Source organism: Engraulis encrasicolus, chromosome 14 (genome assembly GCF_034702125.1).
Source record: "Engraulis encrasicolus isolate BLACKSEA-1 chromosome 14, IST_EnEncr_1.0, whole genome shotgun sequence".
Classification (NCBI taxonomy): Eukaryota; Metazoa; Chordata; class Actinopteri; order Clupeiformes; family Engraulidae; genus Engraulis; species Engraulis encrasicolus.
Window position 1 is genome coordinate 23891307 of NC_085870.1, and position 27639 is coordinate 23918945.

General features: G+C 43.4%; 1 protein-coding gene and 1 long non-coding RNA gene across 5 annotated transcripts; both read left to right on the forward strand.

The window, feature by feature from the left end:
* The first annotated feature begins 1658 nt into the window (after positions 1-1658).
* LOC134463194 (uncharacterized) lies at positions 1659-3500 on the forward strand. Its single transcript, XR_010037671.1, has 3 exons — positions 1659-1731; positions 1991-2038; positions 2931-3500. It is a non-coding gene; the product is annotated as an uncharacterized LOC134463194 (long non-coding RNA).
* A 7512-nt stretch (positions 3501-11012) lies between these two features.
* Positions 11013-26757, forward strand: tfe3b (transcription factor binding to IGHM enhancer 3b). Of its 4 annotated transcripts, none has more exons than XM_063215260.1 (9): positions 11013-11150; positions 14346-14935; positions 15391-15621; positions 17801-17896; positions 18849-18957; positions 19812-19892; positions 21019-21094; positions 22508-22664; positions 23291-26757. In XM_063215260.1, exons 2-9 carry the CDS (start codon positions 14744-14746, stop codon positions 23813-23815), a joined length of 1467 nt encoding a protein of 488 aa, XP_063071330.1. In that variant the 5' UTR covers positions 11013-11150; positions 14346-14743; the 3' UTR covers positions 23816-26757. The 4 variants fall into 4 exon arrangements, with proteins under 4 accessions (XP_063071330.1, XP_063071332.1, XP_063071331.1 ...); XM_063215262.1 differs by having other exon boundaries at positions 19836-19892; XM_063215261.1 differs by having other exon boundaries at positions 11014-11150; positions 22517-22664; positions 23291-25131.
* The last annotated feature ends 882 nt before the right edge of the window (positions 26758-27639 follow it).

The following is a 27639-nucleotide window of genomic DNA, read 5'->3' on the forward strand; positions in this document are numbered from 1 at the left end:
GAGGGAGGACGGTGCTAAGGAGCTGGAGAGCAGCGCTGATGGTCTGCTGACTCTCGGAGGTGGTCACCATTACTCCCAGTGGCAACCCACCTGCAGAGCAGTGGGTCAAAAGGAGAAACAGCCGGTGGTTCTGGCGGTCGCAGTTTCCCGTGGAGTCCAGGAAAACCATTTCCCCACTCTGCCTCACGTAGGAGTGCACCCTCTTCATTAAAGGGGTACACACCACCACCACCATTTGTCCGTCCTCCGTCCTAGCCATCTTCGAGCAGACTTCACCTTGCTCCTTGTTGAAGTCCTCCAGTCTGCACCTCAGGTCTTCCTCCATTGCATCCCCATCCTGAGCACCATAGGCCTCCCTGAACATTTTACTGTAAAGGTGGTAACAGAAATCCCTGTCAGGGCACACCGACCGATCGGCAGCCACCAGCCAGTAATTAGCTCCCTCTTTTTCCTGGAGGTCATATTTGATGGTATCCAGGGCTGATGCAGGGGAGTGGCCATTTCTAAATAATGTCTTAAGTTTTTCGATTGTGTCTTTGCCCACGTCTCTCTTAGACAGAGCAGCGGCACAGGTGATGTAGTGGTTGTGGTTATTATTCAAATTAATTGTAAAATAATACCCTTCTCTGATATGGCCATCTTCAGACCTAGGAAAGAAGAGGAAATCACACATTTACAGCAACTCACATAAGGCTGCAATGGAATTACAGCTTTTGTCTCCTGTAAAGGGTTACTGCAAAAAGTAATGCATTAATAAATATATATGTAAGATACTAACCGTGACTTCCGCCCCTGACTGTATGTCTGCCTTTTCAAAATGAGGTTCATGTAGGCAGGGCAACGGGTGTTTTTTGTTGTTAACTTGTTGGTGCGGGTGTTGTGGTGGCACCTCAAGTCTACCTATTGCAAAAATACAATGTTCAGCTCAGGGCAACAAATTCACACTATAACAGTTAACAAGCACATGTGGGTCTACAACACACAGCAACACAAAATGTGTAATTGGAACAAACTGTGGGTCTTTGAAGTCTGCACTAACCCTGTACTGGTTAGACCCTTGACATACAACTGGGTACGTCTTTGACTTCCTCCAGGTCAACCCAGATGACCCCTTGAAATCCTCCTGCCACTGCAGCACCTCATCCTCACTGTGTAGCTTCATTTTAAGCCGAGCTTTAAAGTTGTTGTCATTTTGTTCGATGCTGCATACATGATAGGTATAACCTTCCGGCATAAGGTTCTGGCAAAATGCAAATTACAGTATCAATTATGCTCTGAAATACATTTAAATTGTTTGATATACCCAGTTTACTAAGTGAGACTAGGGTATGATATGCATGTGTTGGGTTATGTATATTGTGAATGGATCATGCATGTAGGACATAATGCCAAAATGTCTGACCTTTAGTAATGGGTAATCAGACAGATTGTCTGCAATAAGAGCGTGGTCACACATCTGTAAAGAAAATAATAATAATATTTAAAAAAAAACAAAAAAAAAACATCAAATGCATCATCATGCGTTGGTCATCGATCCTATTACATCACTAGGGGGCGGCAGAGACCAAGGACTGAAGATAATTTCGTGTCTGCCAGCATGACGTATTTTATCTGCGCGCATGCTTGCATATAAAAAGTAGCGCTTGTTGCTAACTTGCAGTGCAGTCATCATTTCCAATCCGAGCAGGCCAGCGTCAAGTTCAGGTGGTCGTCTAATACGTCCACAACTTGGTAAGTTGTTCTGCTTTCTTGCCAATTTTGCGAAGTATAATGCAGTGACGAGCATGAAAAAATGCGAGACACTATTGAGATCTATTTTAAACAGAAAATAAGTTTTGCATCGAAAATGGTTAGTGGATGTGTCAGTCGAGTCGCTAGCCATTTTCCACATGGAGCCTTGCTGCTAGCAGAAATATTCTAGTAAGGGCTCTGCTTTTAGTATCATTACAGCTCTGAATCAGAAAACTGACTGATATGTTTACTCTTTCAGCCTGTGAACAACGACATTGAGGAAACTAAGAGAGGTCGGACAAATGTGGTAAGTAGTTCGTTTTCATGTGTCATGTGTAAGGCTATTTTTAAGAATGTTCATGATGTTTAATGAAATGTACCATGGTCGATAATGGCCTTGGAATGACTAGCACAAGCCCCAGTTGAATCCCTGAAATCCCGCCATGTCCATTGCTCGCGCGTATCCACGCGCCTGCATATCCTGACTTTAGCTAGTTCTAACTCAGCTAATTCATATTCTCAGCTAAATAGTTATAACTATTCTTTCGGTATTAGACATGGAGTCAATCGATAAAACCGAATAGACCGCATAATAAATCAGACATCGTAGACCTCGAACTTGCTGGCTAGGATATGCTTTAGCTAAAACAAAATATGGCTAATGACATTTGGTCAATGACTCCTGATTTTATAATAATGTTCGGCTATTGATTCATTCATGGCACATTTGGTTTGTTTACTTACCTCGACAGATCTACTAAGTTAAGTAAGGCCGAAGGCTGACCTGAAATTAAAACGCCACTCAACAAATCTGTGCTGTCAAAATTAAAAACGTTACTTAAGTCAATTAGTTGTAGCTGGATTCGTAATCACTCTCAAAGTCTTCCCCACAAAGTCAATCTTGAACTTGGCTGCTGATTTATACTTGTGTTTGCGCACGAGCTTAAATATCCTGTGTTCTGGTTCTATATGATAATTTGGCGGTATTGGACGTCTGATCAAACTGACTATCACGAATTAAGCTTATGTGCCCACATTTTTTTCTTGTTAGCCCTGAGCATTTATTTATTTATTTTTCTGAAAAGGACTAAGTAAAAAAAACAGTGAATAAATAACTTTCCCCTATCAAAGACCACAGAAGAAACACAGACTAACTAATGACATGAATCTTACCTGTATTTGTTTTCCTCTCCCACCAGTAATGTTGGGCTCCTTCCAGTCTTCTTGGGATCATCTTCGAGTCCGGTTTTGGAGGGTTTCGCTCACTGGTGTCCCATCAGACAACGATGCGGAAGGTTCATAGATGCAGCTTTTCAAAACTATCAGCTAAACCTGTATAAGACTGACCTTCTACTGATCCCAAACTAGGGCCAACTCCGTCACATTGTCAACCCCAATTAGGCATCTGCCCCAAACAAGGTGATCTTACTGAGTCATTGTTCCCCAATAGTGTAGCAAGCGATCCGAGGCTAAAGTACTAGACCCATATCTTTATGTTTGTATGTCCATCCATTATCTTTATTGCTATTGTTTTGCTTTTGGTAAGTAATTTATTGATGCAGTCATGCACTACTCAGAGATGGCATTTTTTGATTCCACAGGGCCCATAACACCATCAGCTCCTTTTGTTATTGACTCAGTGCTGACTGTACTCTGCTGGCGCATTGCCCCTTGGTGTGCTTGCCTCAGTGTCCGTCACTTCAACTAGTGTATGCTATTGACTATGTCTCTCTTAGTCAATTTGGACCTTAGCATCTTTGTAATGTAATATAAGAGGTTGGTGAACTTGGGTCTTTAATAAAGTGAACTGTGATTATTTATTCTGTGTTGTGTGCCATTATTTTAAAGTCATTACAACCCATCAGCGGTGTAAAAAGGGAAAGTACATTTGTGTCATACAAAAATATTGCTCAAGTCAACCTCTTAGTCGCATGAGAAGTAAAGCTGAGGGGTGACCCTGACCTCAAAGCCCCTGTTGCACAAGTTGTTGCCTACATGTTGAAAATGTGTATAAATTTGATTGTTGCTGGATGCATCTAGTCACTCAAATGACTGTTCAAATTGAAACTCAGCCACTCACATGTACGATAACAAAATTATTTAAGAAAAAAGCTTTCTGTAAAGCAGGGCAGTGACATGTTTTGGGGCTGCATGGAAGACGCCAACGTTGCAGAATTGAATGTCACCTTGTTCAAATGACAGTTTTCAAATAGAAACTCAGACACCCATGTTTGTATTAAATCGAGTGTTGGGCTAGTTGCTTAAACTGCTGTATTACTGATTCAATGTTGCTGGCTTTTCAAAGTAGTCCTTGCATACAATACCACTGCAATAATGCAGTACTCTTGCCAGCACAATATTAGACCCACAGCAAATGCTCGACTTGAAAGGGGAGAATTTTTTTTGTAAAATTCTCTCGTATACCACATGATCAAATGAATTTATCTTTGTCTTAACAGACCACACAACGTAGTTCCCTTGAGTGATCCAGGTCCTTGGTCTGTGTCTCAGAGACCATGTTGAACACCATTGCTTTAGATGAGGTCAAGCATGTGTGATGGCAAACTGAGGTTTAAAAAAGTGACTCAAGCAGGGGCTTTGGAGCCAACATTGTAGAATTGAATGTCACTGAAAGACGTTCAACAGTCCATGTCAACTCCACTGTTTTCAGTTGCCACCATGCTTAAGGTGTGTAATGTGAGTACTACTACTGCTACATTAAAACCGTATACAAGGTTGTTGGGTACCTGCCCTGGAGCAATGTGGGGTTAGGTGCTTTAGTTAGGCATATGGATCTGAAGTTACAGTGTAATTGACTCATGACAATTCCACCTTCCATCCAAGGGATATTTTTCCAGTAGCAGGTTCAGGTTGTTTTTTAGCCCCCCACACACTGAACACCATTGAATTACAGTAAGTAACTAGACTAGTATATAGGTCTTCACACGATGTCATGCGTTTACATTACAGCGTTACAGCTAAAAAGTAAGGCATTACATAATGAGTTACTCCCAGTCCCAACAATGATTAAGTTACCCAAGTTACTTTTTGTTAATACTGCTGAACTCTCTTTTGACAGTATACTATTATTAGTCTGTAGTATACCTGGCTACATTAGCCATAGATGTGTATAGCAGACTTCTATACGTCTGTGACATTAACAGGCAGCTAATAACCGAGTCTCAAAGAGACACGGAGAGATAAATAACACAAATCGGATGCATGTTTAACCTTTTTTTATAAACCATTGTGTAAGTTTAATCTGTTTAATACCGCAATCATTGCATAGAAAGACGTTGTTTTTCCGACTGCGATGAAGCGATGGCTGGCCGCCGCCATTAAGAAAAATCACAACAAAGCCTCTGATTGGACCAGGGGATTCCTCGAACGCGATTGGACGGACTTTGAGTAGCCTTCCAGAAATCTCCTATGGTTTGCACCATCGCCAGCCGTTTAGCTGATGCAACAGCGGGCAAGAAAGAAGACCCCTATCACACCTACTGTCGTATCCCTGAGCCAGTGGGCTCAGTACAGCAGCAGCAGCAGCAGCAGAGAGCGGATGTGACACAGGAGGACGCCACCTACAGCCGTATAGCTGAGCCAGTGGGCTCAGTTCAGCAGCAGCAGAGAAGAGTGGACACCACACAACAGGACCCCACCTATAGCCTGCTGCAGATGCACTGACACACAGAGGCCCAGCATGCACTGCAGAGCCAACATGGCTACCCAGCATGCACTGCAGAGCCAACATGGCTACCCATCGTGCACTGCAGAGCCATGGCTACTGATCACGTAAGGCAGAGCCAGTGTACTGAAACAGTGGGTATTTCTCAAAGTGAAGTGTCCTCGTCTGGCTTGGACGAGCAACGCCCATTTGCGCCCGGTGTATTCAGTTACTAAACACTTAGGACAAGCGATTGGATAGTCTTTGGTGAAATCTGTGATAAATGGGCGTTACTCATCCTACCAAGGCTAGTACACTTCACATTGAGAAATACCCAGTGACCACATTCAAGATGCATGACAGCAGCAGAATGTTGCAGAACCATAGAATGTATAATATACAATCTATGTGCAGAACTGAACGTTGCATGTTTTTGGTTAATCAACAGTGCAGTGGTTGAACATGCTTTATATGTAGAATCAAAACAGAGTTTAGAGCTTATAATTTAGAGTGTTCATTGGTTTTATTCCTCCTTTGTCTTGCGAATCTCTTGCTTCTTCATATTAAGAAAATGCAGGTTTGATGGTCCATAGCAGTCTGGTTGGGCAGTGATAGCCTTCCATTTGTCTTTGTTGAAGAATTATTCTTGCACTGTGTCTTTAAAAGGCAGCATAAACCAGCAATGTAAATAAAACATATTCTGCAAGTAGTTAGAACCAATGTACAACACTTATTTTTTCGTCTTTAAAGTAATTTTTCCTTTACCTAATTAGGGCAGTTCGACTGTATAGTATAGTATGTTAGAGTGTAGTTTACTTATTGTAATTATGTTGATAAAATGGCGTCATGGCATCAAACGTAACATTTTGAAACCTTTACAATCCATGTCTAATTGTGATTAAGTATTTCAACAGGTGAATACGGAACATTAGCATTTAAGTGGATATGTTTATCAAGTGTTGCTTATCAAAGTAATATTTTTTATCTATGTTGTGTTGCAAAATAAATGAGAACTTTGCAAAATCAAAAGAAAAAAACATTGATTTGTTTCTTAAGCATGATGTCTGTTTATCTGTAGGCCAGTACAAATTACTCTTGATACAGGGTATTTGGAAAAAAAAATCAGCAGTAACACATGCCCATTCTTGGTAGCTTGCAAGGGGGGCCTGAAGTGCTTTACGCCAGTGGCTACACCCTTGTTGAATACATAGTAAAAAGGGGAACTCTTCATTTCTTGTGAATAACACTTAGAGCAGTACAGCCGCCTCTTCTCAGTTTGGTTTTATTAGTTTCATTATGTCTGTGTAAGTAGCCTGCAGTATGCAGTCGCCATCACCTGAATGCAATGCAGAGAACCAAAGTGCAGTATACTACATTGAGGATCTCTACTGATTGCACATTAGAACAGATTTCACATTAACTATTAATTCCTGCCTAATAAGTGGCTTACAAAACGTGTGTTAACCAAAGGCATGGGAGCCTATACGGCCCTTATTGTGAGTGTAAAAATAATAAAAGTTTTATTGACAACGAAGAATTATATTGCCAGCAAATATACATGGCTAACAAATGATTGATTTTGCTTGACATGTCTAATATTAACTGATAGCTAATCACAACAGAAGCTGGAACAAAACTTTGCAAACTGGTGCAGTGATTGAACCAGAGTAAGGCTCGTGCACACATAGCCGATCCAACCAGGCTTTCCAACTACGACTATCAGTTGTCTGTCTGCTCCTTTCGGTCTTGATGCCAGAATTCTGATTGTGTGGGCTTGGCTGAAGAGGGGGAGAACACAGGCCCACCCCAGTCCATAGATCTGTCTTTGCACAACTCTGTGTGCGGCCACATTAATTACTTCCTAATTCCTTTTTGGTCTGGATCTCTTGTGCCCTTGACCGCGTGGGTGGGAGGTGTGAGCTCTGGTTTGAAATGAGAGGACCAATCGACAGTTGATGTTCATGGCGTATGTTATTATGCGACCAATGCATTTGCTTACAGTTATTTTGAAGGCATTACAGGCATTTTGCCAGTCAAGGTGGTGGGGCGTTAAAAGTATACATTTTTTGGCTACGCAACTTTAGAAATTACATTCACAACATGAAATCTTTATCTTTTCAGGGGACCTAGTCAAGGTGGTAGGTGTTTCTTGTCAAGGTGGCCGCCATCGCAATACAGTTCCGGGGGAAACCCTGGCTTACTGGCAAGCTGCTTGGTGGACAACTAAACCCTTTCCAGAGAAGCGTTATCAGACCATTTGTGAATTATGAAGTAATTAAGAATAAATGGTCTGGCCCAGGGCCACTGGCAGCTTCCTTTGGGCCCAGGACAAAGTCATCTGAAAGGGCCCCTACCCAATGCATACAATGTAATGAGGACCCACTTCTGGGCCCCCTATCTCCCTGGGACAACATATCCCTTTGTCCCCCCCTGTCGGCAGGCCAGGTCTGTGTGTGGCCAGTGAAATGAAATGAAACTCTGGCTCCCTCTAGATGCTGCTTATTTCAGTACACTTCAGTTCAGTTCAGGAGACAGGCCTGTTAAGTTATCTTGTCACAGTGTATGTGCTTCTGTACTATCAGGCCACCACAAATAGTACCCAAACAACAAGGCATCAGGCCTATAGCCTCTCTTCAATATGGCTCATAAAACTATTTGCATTTTTGCCCATTAACCATTGTAATCACTCAATAGTCTTTTAACCCAGCTTCTACTTCTGGAAGAGCACGCTTCACTTTCCACATGCAAAGAGGCCCTCACACATCTTCCACCATACATGTGCATGGGTTTCCCCATTTGAAAACAATCCTGGCTGCGCTGTTCAACCTCTGATTGTTGGAAACCCTCCTCACGTCGAGAATGTTGGTAAAGGGAAAACCTGCACCATCAAGAGCGCCCAACATTCTATGTTTCTCCAGGTTCAGCTTTATTTGGGTCCCTTGCATAGACTTATGTCTGACATCCAGTGGGTCTGGGGCCGATGGACTGATCACGGCAAGTCATCCCTTCTGAAACTACAGTATTCTCACTGTATCCTCACTGTCACACCAACAGGCCTGCATGGCTCTTTGGTGTTGTGGTTAAACCCTATTTGGTACCCTGAAGACATGAGTGTGACGGGCTGATGGGCTATTAATAGCATCTCATGATGACATGCCTTAGTGCACATTCATATGTTTCTATGCAGTAAGGTCCAATACCTGGGCTACGCCCTCGTAATGATGCAAACACCCTCGGCTCTGCTACTACTCCGGCAAAGAGATTGTTCAGGTACAATCTGACCTCCGCCGGGCTGGGGAACTCCACCAAATTTGTCGGGAACCAATCACCTTTGCGCATCTCCAAGAGCTGTGTTCAGGGCAGTGACGTGGTTTAAGCGGAGGCGTTCTATTGGGACTTAGAAAATGTTTGGTTTCAGCCGTTTCTGCCCTAGACCAGTAGCAAACCAAGGGAGGTGGGTCAACCATGCCATTTGAGAACATTAATTGTTATGCTCTTGGTCAGACTAAGGCTCGAAGAGATTTGAAAGTCGATGATAACCAGGCTAGTCCAATGCTGCTGTTCATTAATAGCCATGTTCTGAATGTGCAGATGTGTTATCAGTGTGTCATCTCATCTCCATGGCTGAAACAAAAGCAAAATCTACTTGATTTAACAGTATGTGCACACACCGTGAACATGCACAGCCTGAGAAATGTACATGGTGTTATTCAAGACTGCTTGAACTAAGCAGGGTGTACATGACTAACTGTTAAACAGAGCACTGATAAGCTTTGCGCAAATGTTGCAAGTTAGACTTACTTCTTGTCATCAGGCCCAGAGTAAAGTTCAGAATACTGTGTGGACTACGTAAATATCTCTTCTTTGTTTTTTTGGGGGGAAGGGCACTCAACTACAGATGCCATAAAGCGCGCTAAGCCCCCCACATTTGGGCTTGCATTGCCCACGGGGACGCCGGTTTGAGTCCGGCTGGGGTCATTTCCCGGCCCTGCCCCATTTGTCCCCCCCAATCATTTCCTGTCTACTCTCTCACTGTCCTGTAATAATAAAGGCCAAAAATACTTCAAAAAAGAATAAGAATGAAGCCAATTTTGAAACACGGGGATCTACAATTTAGTGCACCTGACTGCCCTATCCAATAAAGCCCAAAAATATGCAAAAGGAAAAGATTTGTTTGGAGAATGTTTTCTTCTAACAAAAACACCTTAATGTCTCTTGCAGCAATGGACTCCAGCACTCCTGACAAGGGGTTCTGCCTGGTGGCACCTAGTATGACCCAGTAGCCAGGCCACGCCCTCCTAGTCTCAAAGAGAATTGAAAGTTGATGATAATCAGGCTAATGACCAAGGGGACTAGTTGAAGGTGACCTCAAGAGTGTGGAGGATGAAGAGATCAGTGATCAGGTCTCCAATTATTTTTCCCCAAGGGCCAAATTATGCAGTGCAAATGAGGCTGAGGGCCAAACAAATCGCCCAACTGTATGGCCACAGGTAGCACACATATGTTTTCATTTGTTCCAACTTCATGGCGGGCCAAATGTTTGCCATGTCCGGGCCCGGGCCGGATCTGGCCCGCGGGCCGCCATCTGGAGACCACTGCTGTAGATAAAGCCAAATTGATGGAGGTTGATCAAAATCCAGAGGTAGGCTACTTACATACGTAATAATAAATCCACTTGGGCATTGTAGTTCATTACTTACAAATCAGGAAGGAGAAATGTATTTGTAACGCTCTGAACAGAAACTGTTTTGTAATTAGAGTGCTAAAATGTTATCCATAATTCCTAGCACGAAATTATGACACCGTCTAAGTAAATTTGTCTCAAAATTTGCTTTCTGGGGGGCCCCACATCAACTTGAAGCCTAGGGACCCCAGGTCATCTTAATCTGGCCCTGGACACAGGTCATAGGGGGATTAAAAAAAAGGCATAGGCCTACAGGTATCTGGCACAATGTGGTGGTAATTTTGTATCACAACCACTAGTACTTCATTTTCTGATGTGTAACTTTATGTAGCTTATTTGAAGTGACTTGCTGCTCATTTTACACATTATTTTCTGTATGCAATTTTGTTGAGTGCAGTGTGCTCGTGTGTACTGTGCAGTGCTGTGTCGCAAGGACAATGGGAGTTAGTTTCCCAGGTGAGCTTTCACTTTCCAATGGATAGGCCAACAAACCATAGGCCTAGCCTGTGTCTGGGGTTGTATGATTGATCACAAACTATCTACCATGGCTTCAAAAAGAAAATCAACATAGCTGGAGAATATTCCAGTGTTGGTAATTGATTGATGTATAGTATTGGCCTACCCTATGCACACACTGACAGAACATTGTAGCCTAAAGCCAGGTGTTGGCTAACAGGATATGGTCCAGCTCACCTCAGTCGAAAATAAGATCACCTGTCAAATTCTGTAACATTTACTGCATAGGTCTGACTGTGAAAATCACGACCTATTGGTTAAATCCTATTTGTTAAATGCACACTGTGCATTGACCAATAGGTTCTGATCTTCCCAACAAATTCACACACTAGGCCTACAAGTAGTAGCAACTATTTCGGAATCAGCTGCCTGGGTCAGATCTCGAATGCCATGTGAGCTCGAGTTTGAAGTGTGACGTAAACCTGTCCATTCAAGCAACTTCACGGAGAACTGGCGATATGCCAGCAAAATCAAGAAGAAGCGATGTTACACCTACCATCAGAACTACCCACGGAGCTGCAGTGAGCTGTGACACCCTACATACACAATGAACTGGTGGGTATGTTCGACAATATAATTGAGATACAGATGATGGGGCAAAGGAAGTAATTCGCTATGATAGATTATGGTTTTATGTAAACAAGTTAGACGAATGGCTAGTCTGCCCTACCATGACGCCTAAACATTCGAATGTAGTTGTTAACTTGGTAGCGTATTAGCGATATTACTAGCTGCCTAGTTTGTAGACCTTGGTAAGTTCTGGTGAACTTTGACAAAGTAGCGTTACGATATTGTACATTGTGGTACATTTCTTTCAAGCTTCAATGGTGGGTGGTAACGATGTACTTTACAATATACGTGTTTTGTTGCTACGTCGTTAGGCGTTAGCTGGCTAGTTTAGCACAATGCTAAGGTTACCTAAGTTGAAGTAGGTGTAGAAAAGATGGGGCATATTGACATTTTGTTATACACCCGGTTTGTAGAGCTACTTCGTGGATTTTAAATTTCGAAGTCTGGGTGGTTTCGACTAGTGTTATACGGAGTAAATGGGGAACGTAAGCAAGAGTGTAGCTACTGACTTATTGATGTTTCTAAAGTTTGATGCTAACGTCACGTCACCAATTTGGCTAGTTAGACAGCCAGTAAATATAGCATGTTTTATTTTGGCAAAATGACAGACTCTTAGCAAAGTTTATTTCCTTTCATATTGGAGTACAAAGTATTAGCTGCCTACTAAGTTGTGAAAATACGACAGGGGACTTTCCAAGTTAGCTTTGGGTTGCTGTTAGCTGTCGAGAAAGCTAAGCTAGGTTAACATGTTTCACGATAAGCTTTCCGTGCAACTTATCTGTCATTATGGCTGACTTCTGTCATGTTTTGGAGTCGGTTGCTGTCATTGCAGTCTGTCAGTGACGGCGATTACGTAGCCTTCGTAGACCCAAGTCGTTTGTTTACAGATGTCATAACAGTGGACTGGTTATTCATCACCTTCAGATACTTTGCATACTTGTTGTCCACTGTCATGCTAGGAATGTTTTCCCCACTGCATCGTTGATTTCGATGTTTCAGAGTTTGGCCTAATGCCATGATCCACTTGTAATTTGTGTGTAGAACTACCCATCTCAGTCAGCTGTGTCAGGCTTGCTACTGGTGCTCAGCGTTGACGACGGTAGAAGGCGTCAATGACAGACATTTCATCAACATTACAAGTGCACATAAATAGCAACGTTTGGCTAAGGCCCTCTGTTGTTATTTACTATCCCTTTTCAGATTGTGATTATTGTCCTTTCTTCCTTCCTTCCCCCTTTTCCTTCCTTGTTTCGGTGGGGCAACAACAATGTTATCAGATTGAATTTAGAATTGTAGACCTATGTATTTTGATGAATCATTAGTAATTGGAGAGAGCCTCCAGGTAGGCCTACTGTTTATCTGTATAGAGAAGTTACAGCTGCAGGACTTGTTTGGACTTGGAGTTGGTGCTAAATCAGGGATGTCAAACTCAGGCCCGGGGGCCAAATTTGGCCCTCGGAGCCATTTTATTTGGCCCGCGAGATCATTTCAAATGTGCATTACAGTTGGCCAACATACACCAGTAGTATTAAGCTTAAAGGAGAATTCCGGCCAGTTTGGATTAATATCCCATCTTGGGTGGACCGAGGGAAAGGGATGAAAGGCAAAACCGCGAGAAATTTTCATGCCTGCTGCGCAAAGTTGTTCAATTGCGCTGTTTTCGGTTAAAACCTGACCCTTCGGGCACGTAATTGACCTGTTTTAAAGCTCCTAGCGTGCATTAAAACCCTTTTGAACGCTTTGGCCGTGGTGTGTGGGTCCATACAAGTCGATCCAGTGGTTCACATTTCCATTAGGTACCATAGGTACGATACAACAGGAGTTTTCGAAAGTGGCGCACCTACCTCTTTCAACTTCCGCCTTCCAACTACGTCCGCAAAATGGTTCACCAAAGTGATACTTCATAGTAATCCATTTTATTTTTGTCCACCAAAGACGAGCCACAAGAAACATATTCACATGTTTTCATGCCCTGAGTTGTTATTGTCGCGCAGTTTCACTTCTCTGTCACTGAACGCAGTGTAGTGACGTCACGGTGTCACATGACTCCTGGAAGGAATAATTCTTTATCTGTAACAAATATTCTGGTTCGAAAAAGATAACCATGGCCACCAAACTCTTCAATTGAACTACCCCAACGGAGGATCCATCTCAAAATATCAAACAGTATATTACGACAGCGCCTCTCTTTCTCGCTTATGTATAATAACTGGAAGAGCGAATGGCGTTCCTTCCAGGAGTCATGTGACACCGTGACGTCACTACACTGCGTTCAGTGACAGAGAAGTGAAACTGCGCGACAATAACAACTCAGGGCATGAAAACATGTGAATATGTTTCTTGTGGCTCGTCTTTGGTGGACAAAAATAAAATGGATTACTATGAAGTATCACTTTGGCGAACCATTTTGCGGACGTAGTTGGAAGGCGGAAGTTGAAAGAGGTAGGTGCGCCACTTTCGAAAACTCCTGTTGTATCGTACCTATGGTACCTAATGGAAATGTGAACCACTGGATCGACTTGTATGGACCCACACACCACGGCCAAAGCGTTCAAAAGGGTTTTAATGCACGCTAGGAGCTTTAAAACAGGTCAATTACGTGCCCGAAGGGTCAGGTTTTAACTGAAAACAGCGCAATTGAACAACTTTGCGCAGCAGGCATGAAAATTTCTCGCGGTTTTGCCTTTCATCCCTTTCCCTCGGTCCACCCAAGATGGGATATTAATCCAAACTGGCCGGAATTCTCCTTTAAGATTTGAACATGAAAATGCGTATCACAAGAATATGAGTGGGCCCAGGCCATTGAAACAACTCACACTCAAATGCAACAGAATATGTGCAGGCACATTTGAACTATGATGGGAATCTGTTTAAACATGAGCAATTTCAGTCCATTTTTGTAAAAAATATATATTGAGTTTGGCCCGCGACTTCGCTCCAGATTTTGATTTTGGCCCTCGGCCAATTTGAGTTTGACACCCCTGTGCTAAATCATCTTTGCATGGTGATCAAAAGTGTTTGAGTGGATGCTAAGTTTAAAAAAGAGAGAGAGATTGGCAGACTTGAAAAAAGGGCTTTTGAATCTTTAGAGGGTATTTTTTGTGTGTGTGTTTCTTCTGTAGAAAACATTATTTCCAACAAAAGACTGGTCTGATGGCTTCTGGTATGTTTACCTTACAGCTTTGACCGGTGACCCCTGAGCCCTCATCTTGACAAGCATTGCAAGTGGCCGTGCCACACATCCAACCCTCTCCCTCTCCCCTGGAAGCACGTTGGAAGGAACAACACACATCAAGTGACGAGGTTACAGGCCATCGCTCAGCAGGTGGTTGTGTGGCACCAAGCGTGTGTGGAGTCATCTGGAGTCGTCGTCACTCTCTCCTGGTGGCACGTAGTGTACGGACCATCGCCCAGCAAGTGTCCGTGTGTGAACTTGGGATTGGATCTGATCAGATCGGAGCCGTCTGAAGCCCCTCTCTCTCCTGCCAGCTCATAGTTTCCTGAAGTTGTGTGTGTGTGTGAGAGCGCCAGAGCCCTAGTGTCCGTGCGTGGACCTGAGATCGGAGCGTATCTGCACCATGTCGTCGCGTGTCCTGCTGCGGCAGCAGCTGATGAGGGAGCAGGCACAGGAGCAGGAGAGGCGAGAGGCCCAGCAGCAGGCCAGCGCCGCCCAGCTCCGGGCCTCTGACTCCTCCCCTGCTATCTCTGTCACCATGCCCACCTCCGCTGCTCGCCCCCCGCCCACACAGGTGCCCGTGGAGGTGCTCAAGGTAACGTGGTGGGATGGGAACTTTTAAAAAAAAGAGTTTATTTTTTGCTTTTACTCCTGTATGAATCAGACAGGCCAATGAGAGAGACGTGGAAGCAGTGGGTAATGACCTCGGGCCAGAATCGAAGCCAGGTCCCCAGCATAATGTCCTTGTAGTGTACTTAAAAAATAGCACAATGACGAGCCATACCATACTAAAGTGCCCTCTTTTGTTTGCTAAACATGACTTATCTGCAGCATATTTGGCAAATCATGATGTTTGTGTTGCTCTTCCTATAGCATCAGTTGGTTTTTGAGCGCTGCAATGAAGATAAACTTGCAATGACAACTTGCAATTGAGTATTGTTACAATGAACAAGCATTTGGGTGTTGAAACCGTTTTGAGGACAGTACATTTGCCCAACACAGAATATTCAAGCACTTTTAAAGAGTCTGAAATATGCTATTCACCACCAGGTGCAGACCCATCTGGAGAATCCAACAAAGTACCACATCCAGCAGGCTCAGCGCCAGCAGGTCAAGCAGTACCTCTCCACTACGCTGGGCAACAAAGTAATAGCCACCCAGGCCCTGGGGGTGTCCCCCGTGCCCCAGTCCACCTCTGCCCCTGAGATGGGGGGGCCCTCGGCCAGCAGCGCCCCCAACAGCCCCATGGCCCAGCTCAACCTGGGCTGCAACAAGGAGGAGGTAAAGTCAAAGGATGTAAAAAAAAATATGCTGTAGTGATATTGCCCATTTCAGCACCAGACATATTAAATGAAACTACCGATTCTTATTTCATCTGAAAATACAAACTTTGTTTTATACCTCTTCCCATCCTTATGTAATCATAATGGTTGGTGAACATAAAAAACCTGTTTGTGAACTGTTACAATATCTTTCCTTTTAGGTTTTTTGCTTTGTTAACTTCCCAGGTTTATGAGAAATGTTTAGTAGACAGTACACACAGTACCTATAAAGGGCCTTTGATCGCAAAAGACAAATGCGATATGTACAGATATGTAATAACAGAGAGATAACAGAGAGATGACGCAATAACGAAATGTGTAAGGGCACATTTCGTTCATGACATGAAATGAGTGTGGAGTGCAGACAGGCTTACTGTAGGCTACTGGCTGCAGTGGGAATGTAGCGGCTAAAAAAAGTTCAGTCCCGGGAGGCTACAACCAAAACGGCTGGCTCTGTGTCCAGATACCAAACCATGATCACTTAGACTACCCACATGTCTCTGCAGCTAGATTCATGTGGAATATAAATGAGATCCATTCCATAATGATATTCTGTCCTAGCTGATCGTCACATATTCACCTATCTGCACCACATATCCACCCGTCTATTATACTATTTTATTTGCATTTCGGTCATTCATACATTCTTAGGGTCATGCCAGATCTCAATCAATGCAATTAACCCATTTAAACTGAAGGCACAGGCACGGCATGCCTGCTGAATGCCTAAGCCCTTATTGGGAAAAAAAGGTGCCCTCAGCCTTTAAAAACCTAAATATCTCAGCCTCAGAAGCACATAAAATACTTGAAGCAACTTTCATTTAAAAGCTAGGTCACCCGTCTTGCATTAGGATGTGTTCACTCAGCTCTAACTTACCCTCGTTTTTCATGAAGAACTCCAATCGCAAGAGTATGAATGCAGCATCTATGTCGTCCAAGGCGCCTAGGTCAGTGCAGCATATACACAGTATCAGGCTTAAATGGGTTAAAATGCAAGCATATTGGACAGTGTGTGGGCTTCTTCAATATTGTATGGCCTGGCACTGAATATAGGAGACTGGTCATTGTTTGGTTAAGCATGCAAGTTTAAAAAGTCCTGGTGTAGTTTGTTCAGATTATTAGTTTTCTAGAGATGGTATTTGCTTTTCGCCTGTCTGTCATTTGCAGAAATGAATGGCAAATGGCTATGAACAAATTCCCAACAAAAACCAACATTGCTGAGTCTTACACCCTATTGAAACCCACACAGTGCCACCCAAGCAATTCCCCAATGCTGACGGTAGTACAGTCCAGAAAATACTACATTGCGTTTTCTCTGGAAATTATGCTGGAGTACGCTCGCCATTCATACACAAGGCTCAAAATGTAGTGCACTTCCGCACTCAAGATTTTGAACTGAAAACCGCAATGCTTGCATTCTACACATCTAACCATACTGTTCTATCGCATCGCAATGCCGTATAACTAAGGCCATAGTTAATAATATGGGGACCTAATATATATTGGCCCGACAAGGTTTTGCAGCCAGAATGGTCTCTGACCGTTAATTAAATATGGCAGATTTACATGAAGAGGATCGACCTATTCGTAATACTATACATGTAATAATTCTACTTATCCTAATATGTAGAATATTAAAACTGGCCAGTTGAAGACTTGTTGAAGTTTATGACTCCTATACACAAATCTCATCCCATATTCAAACCCAATATTTGTATTGTTATTGCTGTTCAGTTCACATTGGCCTCCTCCCTCCTCCCCCCTGCACTGCTGTCACAATAAGCTGCCAAATGTCACACCCAGAGCTTAATGATGTCTGTGTGAGGGGAAGGAGTTCTGGAAAGGCTCTTTAGCTTTGTACAACACAGACTTTAATCGAAATGATTGTAATTATCTACAGCAGCTGGCATGTAAGCTTACTTAAAATGGTAAAATACTGAGCTATTTTGCCGCTGACCTGCAGCCATTGTTGAGTACAATCTCTCTCTCTCTCTCTTTTTTTTTAGTGGTTGCTCGTATATCTAAGCCCACGTTGGGGCATGCCAGAATGTGTATGGCAGTGAGTTGCGTTATTTGCCTAACTAACAACCGCCCCTCTCCTCTCCTCTCCTCTCCTCTCCTCGCCTGTCTCTGTTCAGATGGATGACGTCATTGACGACATCATCAGCCTGGAGTCGAGTTTCAATGATGACATTTTGTCATTGATAGACTCTGGACTGCAGCTTCCCAATACGGTACGTCTCATTTATTGGCTTCCTGTCTCGGGTCTTGTTCCGTTTGTGTTTGTTGTGCCTGGTTTCAGGAAGCAGCCTGTTTTAGTTTCCTGGTACTGTATATACCTGTACAATACCTGGTATTGTATATCAGCAGTCAATCAAATCAAATGGACTCTTCCACCCCTCTACACCACTAGCTTAGAACAAACAAACTAACTAACAAAAACAAGTCATCCCTGATGTTTTCCTGGTAGCAACTCTTCTTGGAGCTCTCTCTCTCTCTCTCTCTCTCTCTCTCGCACACATTTGACACATCAGTAACAACAGTGAGTTCGACCTGGGTGCGGCCCTCTTCAAAAGAGGGGCTAAAAGAGAGGCGGCGGAGCCACCCATTGCATGCAGAGCAATAGCTAATCTTTCATGTAGTGTAGAGCACTATGTTGGGAAACCTTCAGCTCGTCAGGAGTTGTCTTCTCTGTCTAATTGATCAGCGATTACAAGTAGCTACGGAATCAAACGACATTGGCCCATCTGAAGATGAGGATTTTGTTTTTGCTGCCAGAGCATGAAAAGAGACGAAAGAATTCTCAGGTAAAATGAGTGGGTCATGTTGGGAAACTTGTCAGGAGTTGTCTTCTCCGTTATATTGATCAGCTATTACAAGTAGCAATGGAGCGGAACTGGTGTCCTCCTGGGTTGTAAAACTCTAGGCTGTGTTGCACCTGGTGAAGATTTCAGCTTTGTACTGATTTAAGTGTTCTGTTTGGGCAAGGAGATATTGAAAAATATAGTTTTTTATGGCTCCCTAGACTAGTCTCAGAGCAGTGATCTACAGTAAACCACAGTGATGGCACATTCCTGTTCACCTATGGATTTTACTCTTTGGAGCGAGCGCAAAACTGTTACTTAGTTGCTCGTTGTTGTGGTGAAGGGAGTGGTGGGTCATTTCTGGTGTTGTGGATTTTCGCAGCTCCCAGGCAATCTCCTAGATGTCTACAGCAGCCCCGGCATGGCCACTCCCACCATCACCGTCAGCAACTCCTGTCCGGCAGACATCAACGTCAAAAGGGAAATGACAGGTAACCATCCCATCACCATTGTCTCACGCTTGTTGTCTACCTCTGTGAAAATGACAATGTATACCTGACGCTTGATAGAGATCTTTATTCTTGGAAAGCAAAAGCTGAGAATTACCGTACTTTCTGGACTACAAGACTGACCCTAATATAAGCCATACCTACTGATTGTAATGATAATGAAGTGTACATAAATAATGCGTCATAATATAAGAGATGCAGGTCTCGACTGATGTGATCCGAATTTCTTCCGATTTCATGACAATATTTTTAAATGTTTTTTTTTAAGCTGGAATCCCAAATAAAGAATAAACGAATTAATTCTTGTTATGTTTTAAAATGTGGGTCATGAATCTACAATCTATGAAATTTGTGAAATGAAACATTTTGTATGGAATTATGGAAATAAATAAACTATGTCCATGCTATGCTATTTTTTTGGAATGGCACTGTAGATGTAAAAAGAGGACAGCTTCTGCCAATTTCGACATGCAGTTGTAATGCTCACACTTTCCTTGCACTTGAGCTGATTTTTTTTTTTCCTCTGCCTTTTCTGAGATCCTGGTCATTGTAATGGGGGCAGAGTTTGTTTACATTTCAAAAAAACATCTTGATTTATTCCCAATAATATCCAAAAGGTTATGCAACATCAACAGACAACTAGCAAACAGCGATACATTTTGAGATAATATTTGGAGTATGCCTATGTTAAGAAGGTTTTTACAAAGTCTGCCCCATTAGAACAGCTCAAATCTGCAGCATCACCGGGTACAGACAAGTCAAGGGTAGCCTGACATTGGCAGAAGTTCTCCTTTAAGAAGGTGCCTAAAATGGCAATGCAATTTGTCCTCTCCAAGAGAGTTTTTCTCCACTTTTTCCAGATGTTGAAGCAAAGATGTTCATGAAAGAGAGGCAGAAGAAAGACAACCACAATCTGAGTGAGTGTCCTCTCTCAAATGTTGTGTTCAAGGAAAACTTGTACATGTATGTGTGTGGTGTGAAAGTGTGTAAAACATTGACAACAATTTTGCACTGAAACCTTCGGTGTGTGTGTGTGTGTGTGTGTGTGTGTGTGTGTGTGTGTGTGTGTGTGTGTGTGTGTGTGTGTGTGTGTGTGTGTGTGTGTGTGTGTGTGTGTGTGTGTGTGTGTGTGTGTGTGTGTGTGTGTCAGGGCTTGACACTGGCACTAGCCAACCGGCCAAATGCTGGTAAAACTTGGGTGTGGCTAGTAATACTTTCAGTGTCACTAGCCAATTTGGCTGGCAGCTTATTCCTTGGTATGACATACGCATCATAGCCTATTCTATTGTGTGCCCCTTGTGCACAATTGTTTGTATTTAAGTTCAAGAAAAAGTGAAAAAGCTCAGTAACTCAGTTTCTATTTGCTTGAAATACTTCCATGTAGAAAGTTATACACTCATCTTGCTTTAGCACCTCATCCTCTAAGGTTAGACGTACACTATCATGACAAAGAAAAAAAAAAAACAATATAAAATCTGTGTCTAGTGGAATACCTGAATGGCTAGTGACTCGGGAAAACCACTAGCCACAGTGGCCAATGGGTGAAAAAGTTAATGTAAAGTGTGTGTGTGTGTGTGTGTGTGTGTGTGTGTGTGTGTGTGTGTGTGTGTGTGTGTGTGTGTGTGTGTGTGTGTGTGTGTGTGTGTGTGTGTGTGTGTGTGTGTGTGTGTGTGTGTGTGTCATTTTATGTATGAAGTGTTTTGTGCATTCTGGAGAGTATCATATGGAAGTGCAGCCCCTGTAACTTATACAGTAGATGAGTTCAGTGAAGACCAGGGGTCACATAACAGAAAAAAATCCTAACTACTTATCTTACAGAAGGCTTAAGATAGGAACGGTTAAGTTAGGAAGCCTAAATCTGTAATTCCAAAATCCTAATTCCCTTCCTATCTCAAGATAAGATAGGATTTCAAGACTTGGGGAGTTTCTGTAATGAGGCCCCAGGGGCTTGCATGTGTGCCATGTTGACTAAATGGTTTACAGTATACAGTATGTCCAGTGAGTGGTCTTGCTTATATCCTGTGATTTTTTTTGTCTGTTTAGTTGAAAGGAGGAGAAGGTTCAACATCAACGATCGCATCAAGGAGCTGGGCGGGCTCATACCCAAGAACAGTGATCCGTGAGTGGAACCTTTTTTTGTTTTGTTTTTTGTTTACGCATTGAATGTTGTGATAAGCTTTTGTGGCAGCCAAATAAATAGGACAATTCTTTCCCTTGACCCAATCAATGGCAGACAGCTGGAAAAAATGTTTAAAAGAAGCGAAAGTATTTTCTTTGTTAACAATTTGAAATTGCATCAGGAAATGTGGGATCAAATGAAACGGTTCATGTCTTGGGTCCAACCATCTCTCCATGAGCCTGTCTGTGTCTCCTGTCTTTTCAGGTGTTACACCAGGAGGGATTTCAATCAGTGGTTCTGTAGTAAAACGGGTTAAAATAACATGACCTGAATGTAGCTGTAAATATGAGCCTGAAGTCATTTTCTTTTCTTTTCTTTCTTTAAAAAAAAATATGTTTTGGGGGCTTTTGGGGCCTTTATTATGACAGGATAGTGTGAGACGAGACAGGAAATGAGCGGGAGAGAGATTTGGGGTAGGACTGGAAAATGACCCCGGCCGGACTCGAACTGGGGTCCCCATGGGCATGCAATCCCCAATAGTGCCGAAGTACTAATTTTCTACCCTAAATGACATCTGTCTGCTATCCATCAGCAGCTTTACCACTTCCTTTACCTTAACCCCTTTTGCTGAGTCTCCGTTGCAACCTTATTGTCACCAAAATCGTAATGACCAAGTCTTCAGCTGTTTCCTCGAGGCTCTCTCTACGTAATGTCATAGCCATGTTGTTAAGATTTAATTGCGTTCTGCTCAGCAAAACTTTATGTCGGGTGAACGCCCCTTTAGGAGATCTTCGATTAGGAGACCTTCTGAGTCTTCAGGTTGAGAATAAATTGAGTCCCCTTAGCGCTGTAGATGGCGGTAGCGCATGTCTTGTGCAAACACTTCAAAAAGAGAAGAAGAAGGAGGGACAACGCTAGCCTCGCGAGCCATCCTACGTACTTCCGCCAAAGCATTGGCTCCACTACGGTAGTCTGGCCTTGCTGTTCTGTGGAGTGTCCAGAGCGGTGGGATTTTGTTCGCAACGCCCCCCCACAGATTTCCCCTTGGTGACAATAAAGGCATCTAATCTTATTAGAAAACAGTCAATAAGCGCCCCACGTGAGGGAGAAAGGGGGAGGAGGCTCGTGACGATGACGAAAACGTCTGCGCTATGTTGCTGTTGAGTAACTGTTGGCGATTGGGTGAGAGCTGTCCAATGATTTCAAACCAGAACTGAGTGCAAACTTCCCGCTTCCTGCAATCGCGTCAGATCACACAACTTCCAGACCATAAATACGAAATGAAATGGTAGTATTATGGGATGGTCAGGACCGGGCTAGGACAACGCTCCCTTAGGTGACCGAATTTTGAGCACACTCCTTTGCATTGGATGGGCGGGTTTTAACGTATCTTTCTCTCTTATACGATTGTTGGCGTGACAGTGAGATGCGCTGGAACAAAGGCACGATCTTGAAGGCCTCAGTGGAGTACATCAGGAAACTGCAGAAGGAGCAGCAGAGGGCCAAAGAGGTGGAGATGAGGCAGAAGAAACTGGAGCTATCCAACCAGGCACTACTCATGCGCATACAGGTACACACACGCACGCACACACGCACACATACTGTACACACACACACACGCAGAGGCTCATGTCAACCAGGCACTACTCATGCGCATACAGGTACACACACACACACACACACACACACACACACACACATGGAGATGAGGCAGAAGAAACTGGAGCTATCCAACCAGGCACTACTCATGCGCATACAGGTACACACACGCGCACACACACACACACACACACACACACACACACACACACACACACACACACACACACACACACAAGGTACATCTGACATCCTATATCTTTTGAAAAGAATGTACTCTATGGGATCAATGATGCAGTACAAGTCAGTGCAGTGTATGGGATCTATGACTATATAAATGTGCCTGACGCATGAAGCATGCTGTATCATCTGTATAGAAAGGGTTGGTGACAAGCAACGGTCTCCCCTACCATCCCAGTTATTTACTCACGTCCCTTTCATACAATAAAATTAAGTTTTATTTTAAGTTACCTTTGTAAGTGTATAAATTGTAAGTGACCTTTTCTCCTGTCTGTGTGTGTGTTGTAAATGTGTGTGTGTGTGTGTGTTGTGTGGTGTAAACTGCTCCCCCTCCACCACCACCATCATCACCGTCAGGAGCTGGAGATGCAGGCTCGCCTCCACGGCCTGGCCGGCGGTGCCCCGGGTGCCTCCGGTCCCCTGGGCCCTGACGCCTCCCTCCTGGCCCAGCAGCAGCAGCAGCAGCAGCAGCAGCAGGGGGCACACCAGGCCTCCTCCTCCTCCCTCACTCCCGCCGCAGCGCAGGACCTCCTCCACTCCCAGACGCTCCTCAGCCTTGACATGGGCGCCATGGCCTCGTCGTCCTTCCTCTCCCCGCCGCCCTCCGGCTCTCCGGTGGGCGTGACCATCAGCAGCCCGCTGGACCTGGGCGCGCTGAGCTTCGCCGAGCTGGAGGACCCGACCGGCAACTCGCTGTACCCGGATGTGGGGCTGGGCGACATCCTGATGGACGACGATTGCGGAGGCTTGGCGGCGGTGGCGGCGGCGGCGGCTCAGGCCAGCGCTGCTGCTGCAGACTCGCTGTTTGCCGTATCGCCCCCTGGTGGCGCCTCTAGGAACAGCAGCCGGAGGAGCAGCTTCAGCATGGACGAGGACTTGTGACGACGGCGGACGTTTTTAAACGCAGTAGCTGACAGAGACAATCATCTGTGTGTGTGTGTCTGCTTGTGTGTCTGACCTGTGTGTGTGTGTGTGTGTGGGGGGGGCTGCGTGTGTGTATGTGTGTGCGTCTCTGAGTGTATTCCAATATGCGGACATCCGTCCTCCCTTGCTCACTTGCCTGTTTGATGAAGGAAAATTAATTTAATGTCTTGCAAAAGCACAATTCTAATGTCATTTCCTCATTTGCAATAGGTATGGTGAATTAAGAACAGTCCCCCAAAAATTGTTGTGGCTAGGCTGACAGCGGGGGAAACTTTGTTGTGTTCTCCACAGAGGCAGGGCACAAGCACAAGTGGAGGATGGAAGTTCGCATATTGTAATGCAGCCTGTGTGTGTGGGTTGATTGTGTGTGTGTGTGTGTGTGTGTGTGTGTGTGTGTGTGTGTGTGTGTGTGTGTGTGTGTGTGTGTGTGTGTGTGTGTGTGTGTGTGTGCGCGCGCGGGGAGAATGTATGTGCTGTGGTATGTCCGGGGGTCATCGCGTGCGTACATCATATTTAATATTGATTGCATGTTTTTGGACACTTTGCTGAGATGACGACTCCCACTATCTCTCTGCGTCATGTTAATCTTCCTAATAATGTAGTTGCACTTAACATCTGATCAGCTTTAATACGACGAGACAACATACCTCACAGGCCACATAGAACAGTGGTTTCATGGTTTTTAAAACAAGCTCAGCAATCATTGGTAAAATAGAGATAATGATATTTTTTAAAAAGATAATTAATTATTTGTGTCTTGTAAGTGGGGGGGTAAATGACTATGATTTAGGGTTTTCATGTGTTTTCGTTTAAGTATTGAAAATTTACAAGGGAAGGGAACCACCAGCCACGTTTAGCGATTTATATATTTTCATATAAAAAAGTAAAGATGGGTTCTCTTAAATATTATAGGGTGGGGTTGTAGGCTCACCAGATTTTGGCATCAGGGTGCAATACAAATAATCTGTGTACTCAATATGAAATGTTTTCTTAAAACCAAAGGGATATTATTTTAGATATAATATATTAATAGGGGAAATTAATGTGTATGTATGTATATATATATATTGTTGGTGATGTAATTTTGAATTATTTTTTTTTTTGCTTGTTACATGTATTGCACCTTCCGTTTTTGCATTTGTGTTCTGTGACATCTGTCAGCTGTCTGTAGCACTTTAAGCTCATTTGGGTCCCCCTCCAAACCATTAACACTCTTAACCATTTCTTAGCCACACCCATTTTACAATAAATGTAGCTTTATTTTTCAAACTCCATTCTGTTCCATCAGAGTGTTTTCCAGAGTGGACTGCGTGCAGTGTGATATTTATCGTCTTTTTCTATGCCACTCTTTTTCTAAATCGCAAAATGGGAAGTTGTTGGTCCGATGTCTGTGGGCTACATTTTGGTTCTATATATGCATACTAACAATGCAGTGGTAATATAAACTGAGTGTTGCTTCTCTATTTTGTATCTAAACTGCCAGTTGTTTCTCTTCTTACTGTAATTTAATCATATGTTGTCAATCTGTGGTCAACCACTAACATTTATATACTACGTACATAGTTTAAAATAATTGATTTTGTACGCCATTATGACATGGCGCCCTGTAGTTTAACTTATTGAAACAAGAATCATGCGGGCATCCCTTTTATTTGATAGTTTCGAGTCAGTTTTGTATACGGTCCTAATTCGCCCATCACATGCAAAACGGATGCAGTAAAACTGTCTTTTGATATTGATTTTCAATGCAAGTTACCAAATGTACACAACTATTCAAATGTGTTTTGTTTTATTTTATTTTTAAAAATGTGTTAAATACCAGCTATTTGTAGGTGTTCCTGTGTATTCCTGATATTGGAATTGACAAGGGCTTCTCCTAGTAGGGACACAGTTGCTGATCACCTCTGTGCACATAGCCTGTAAACACTTTGCAGTCCGTTTGGCTGTTTTGTCTCATTAGAGGAAGTCCTAATGGTTTTTGTACTGTAATGGAAGCAGTCCAGCCCTTGGACTTACTCCTATTGGCCACAGGGCTACAACGGGGAATGTCTGGTGCTTACAAAATGCATTTTTTCCCCCAAACAAACAAAAAAAAATCTTTGTCTTCATCTGCTGTGTTTAACATAGTGGTGTGTGTAGCATAACAACAATTTTTACTCTGTGTTTATATGCAATTAAATGTGAAATACCTAGGCTGGGTCCTCTATTATTAGAGAGCAAAGCAGTGTGATCTGGGGGTTAAGAACATGAGTAAGTGATAAACCTGGCTAAGTTAACCCTGCAGGAAGTGGTAAACCTGCTAATAGATATGCCCAGGGCTCTAAATTAAGACTGGCCAAACCGAAAATTCAGTTTGGCTAGTAGAAAAGAAAAACTCACCAACCACATTGACCCATTAGTGAGTGTGTTTGGCTAGTAAGATGAAAATCGACGAGCCATTTGGTGATGAAAAAAGTTAATTTAGAGCCCTGGATAGGCCACGTGTCATTCAGTTAAGAAAATGAGAAACCCCAGGCTCTTCTATTCGATGATTAACACTACCTCAAGCTTAACCTAACCTGGTTTACAACTGAGCTAGGTTCTTGCAACACCCCCATGGTGACCTGTTGATCCCTGTTCTGTCATCCAACTGTTTGAATGTACTATACCTGGTAATACTAGGCACATCAGAGAAGAGAGATCTCGTTATTATGCATTTTTGAAAGTAGGCTTACTTAATGGACTGTCAGACAATGTACATGCTCATTTTCTTTTCTTTTCTAAAGGGAATGTTTTAGATAGGTTGATACAGTAGTCTCATGATGCAATTTGTAGAGAAAGCAATATATACATTTTGTAACAATGTTGTGTCCATAATCTTCAAATTAACGAAATGAAATAAATTTGAAGGGAAACGTGTACCTTCTTTTGTACCTTCTATCTCTTTCTGTTCCTAAGGAGGTTGTGAAGTGTGAAAGCCAGATTGGGAAACTCCAACTCCCATTGTCATTGTGACACAGCACTCCAGTGTTCACTGCACACAACAAAATTGCATTTATGCCTCACCTGTGCCAGGGCCAGTGCCCAATGGCGCCCCAAGGGAGCCTCAGTCATGGAGGAGGATGGGGGAGAGCACTGGTTAATTACTCCCCCCATCAACCTGGCGGGTCGGAAGTCGAACCGTCAACCTTTGGAATATAAGTCTGACGCCCTAACCGCTTACCCATGACTGCCCATCAACATCTTGGCACCTCACAGACACCGGGAAGCCTACTCGCTAACGTACATTCATTAGATGAAAGTGAAAGCCTGTCTGGGAAACTAACTCCCATTGTCATTTTGACACAGCACACAATTGCACACTGCACACAACAAAATTGCATTTATACCTCACCCGGGCAAGGGGGCAGCCACCAAAAGGGAGCAGTGGGGTGGGACAGTACCATGCTCAGTGTACCTGGTTTTAATATTCAGTCTTATACTTCAGAGATCAAGTTTTCAATTAATATTGACCTCATAATTCACCATTAATGGCGACGATAGCTCATTTATCCTTCACCAGAAAATGTAAGCCACTGCCTGTTTTTTTGCTTGTTTGTTTATAACTAGAGAAAGGTTGTTAGGCCTTCAGGAATAATAAGCATGCCTTGAGATGGAGCATTCCTTTTTTAAAGAGTTATTGAAGATGATGTTTTGTTGTGGAACACAGTTCCAACTTGCTCACACACTTTTGCACCATGATGATGAAATTGGCACCCTGGCGAAAGTTGAGGTGGTTCATTCAGCATGACAGAGAGGGGATC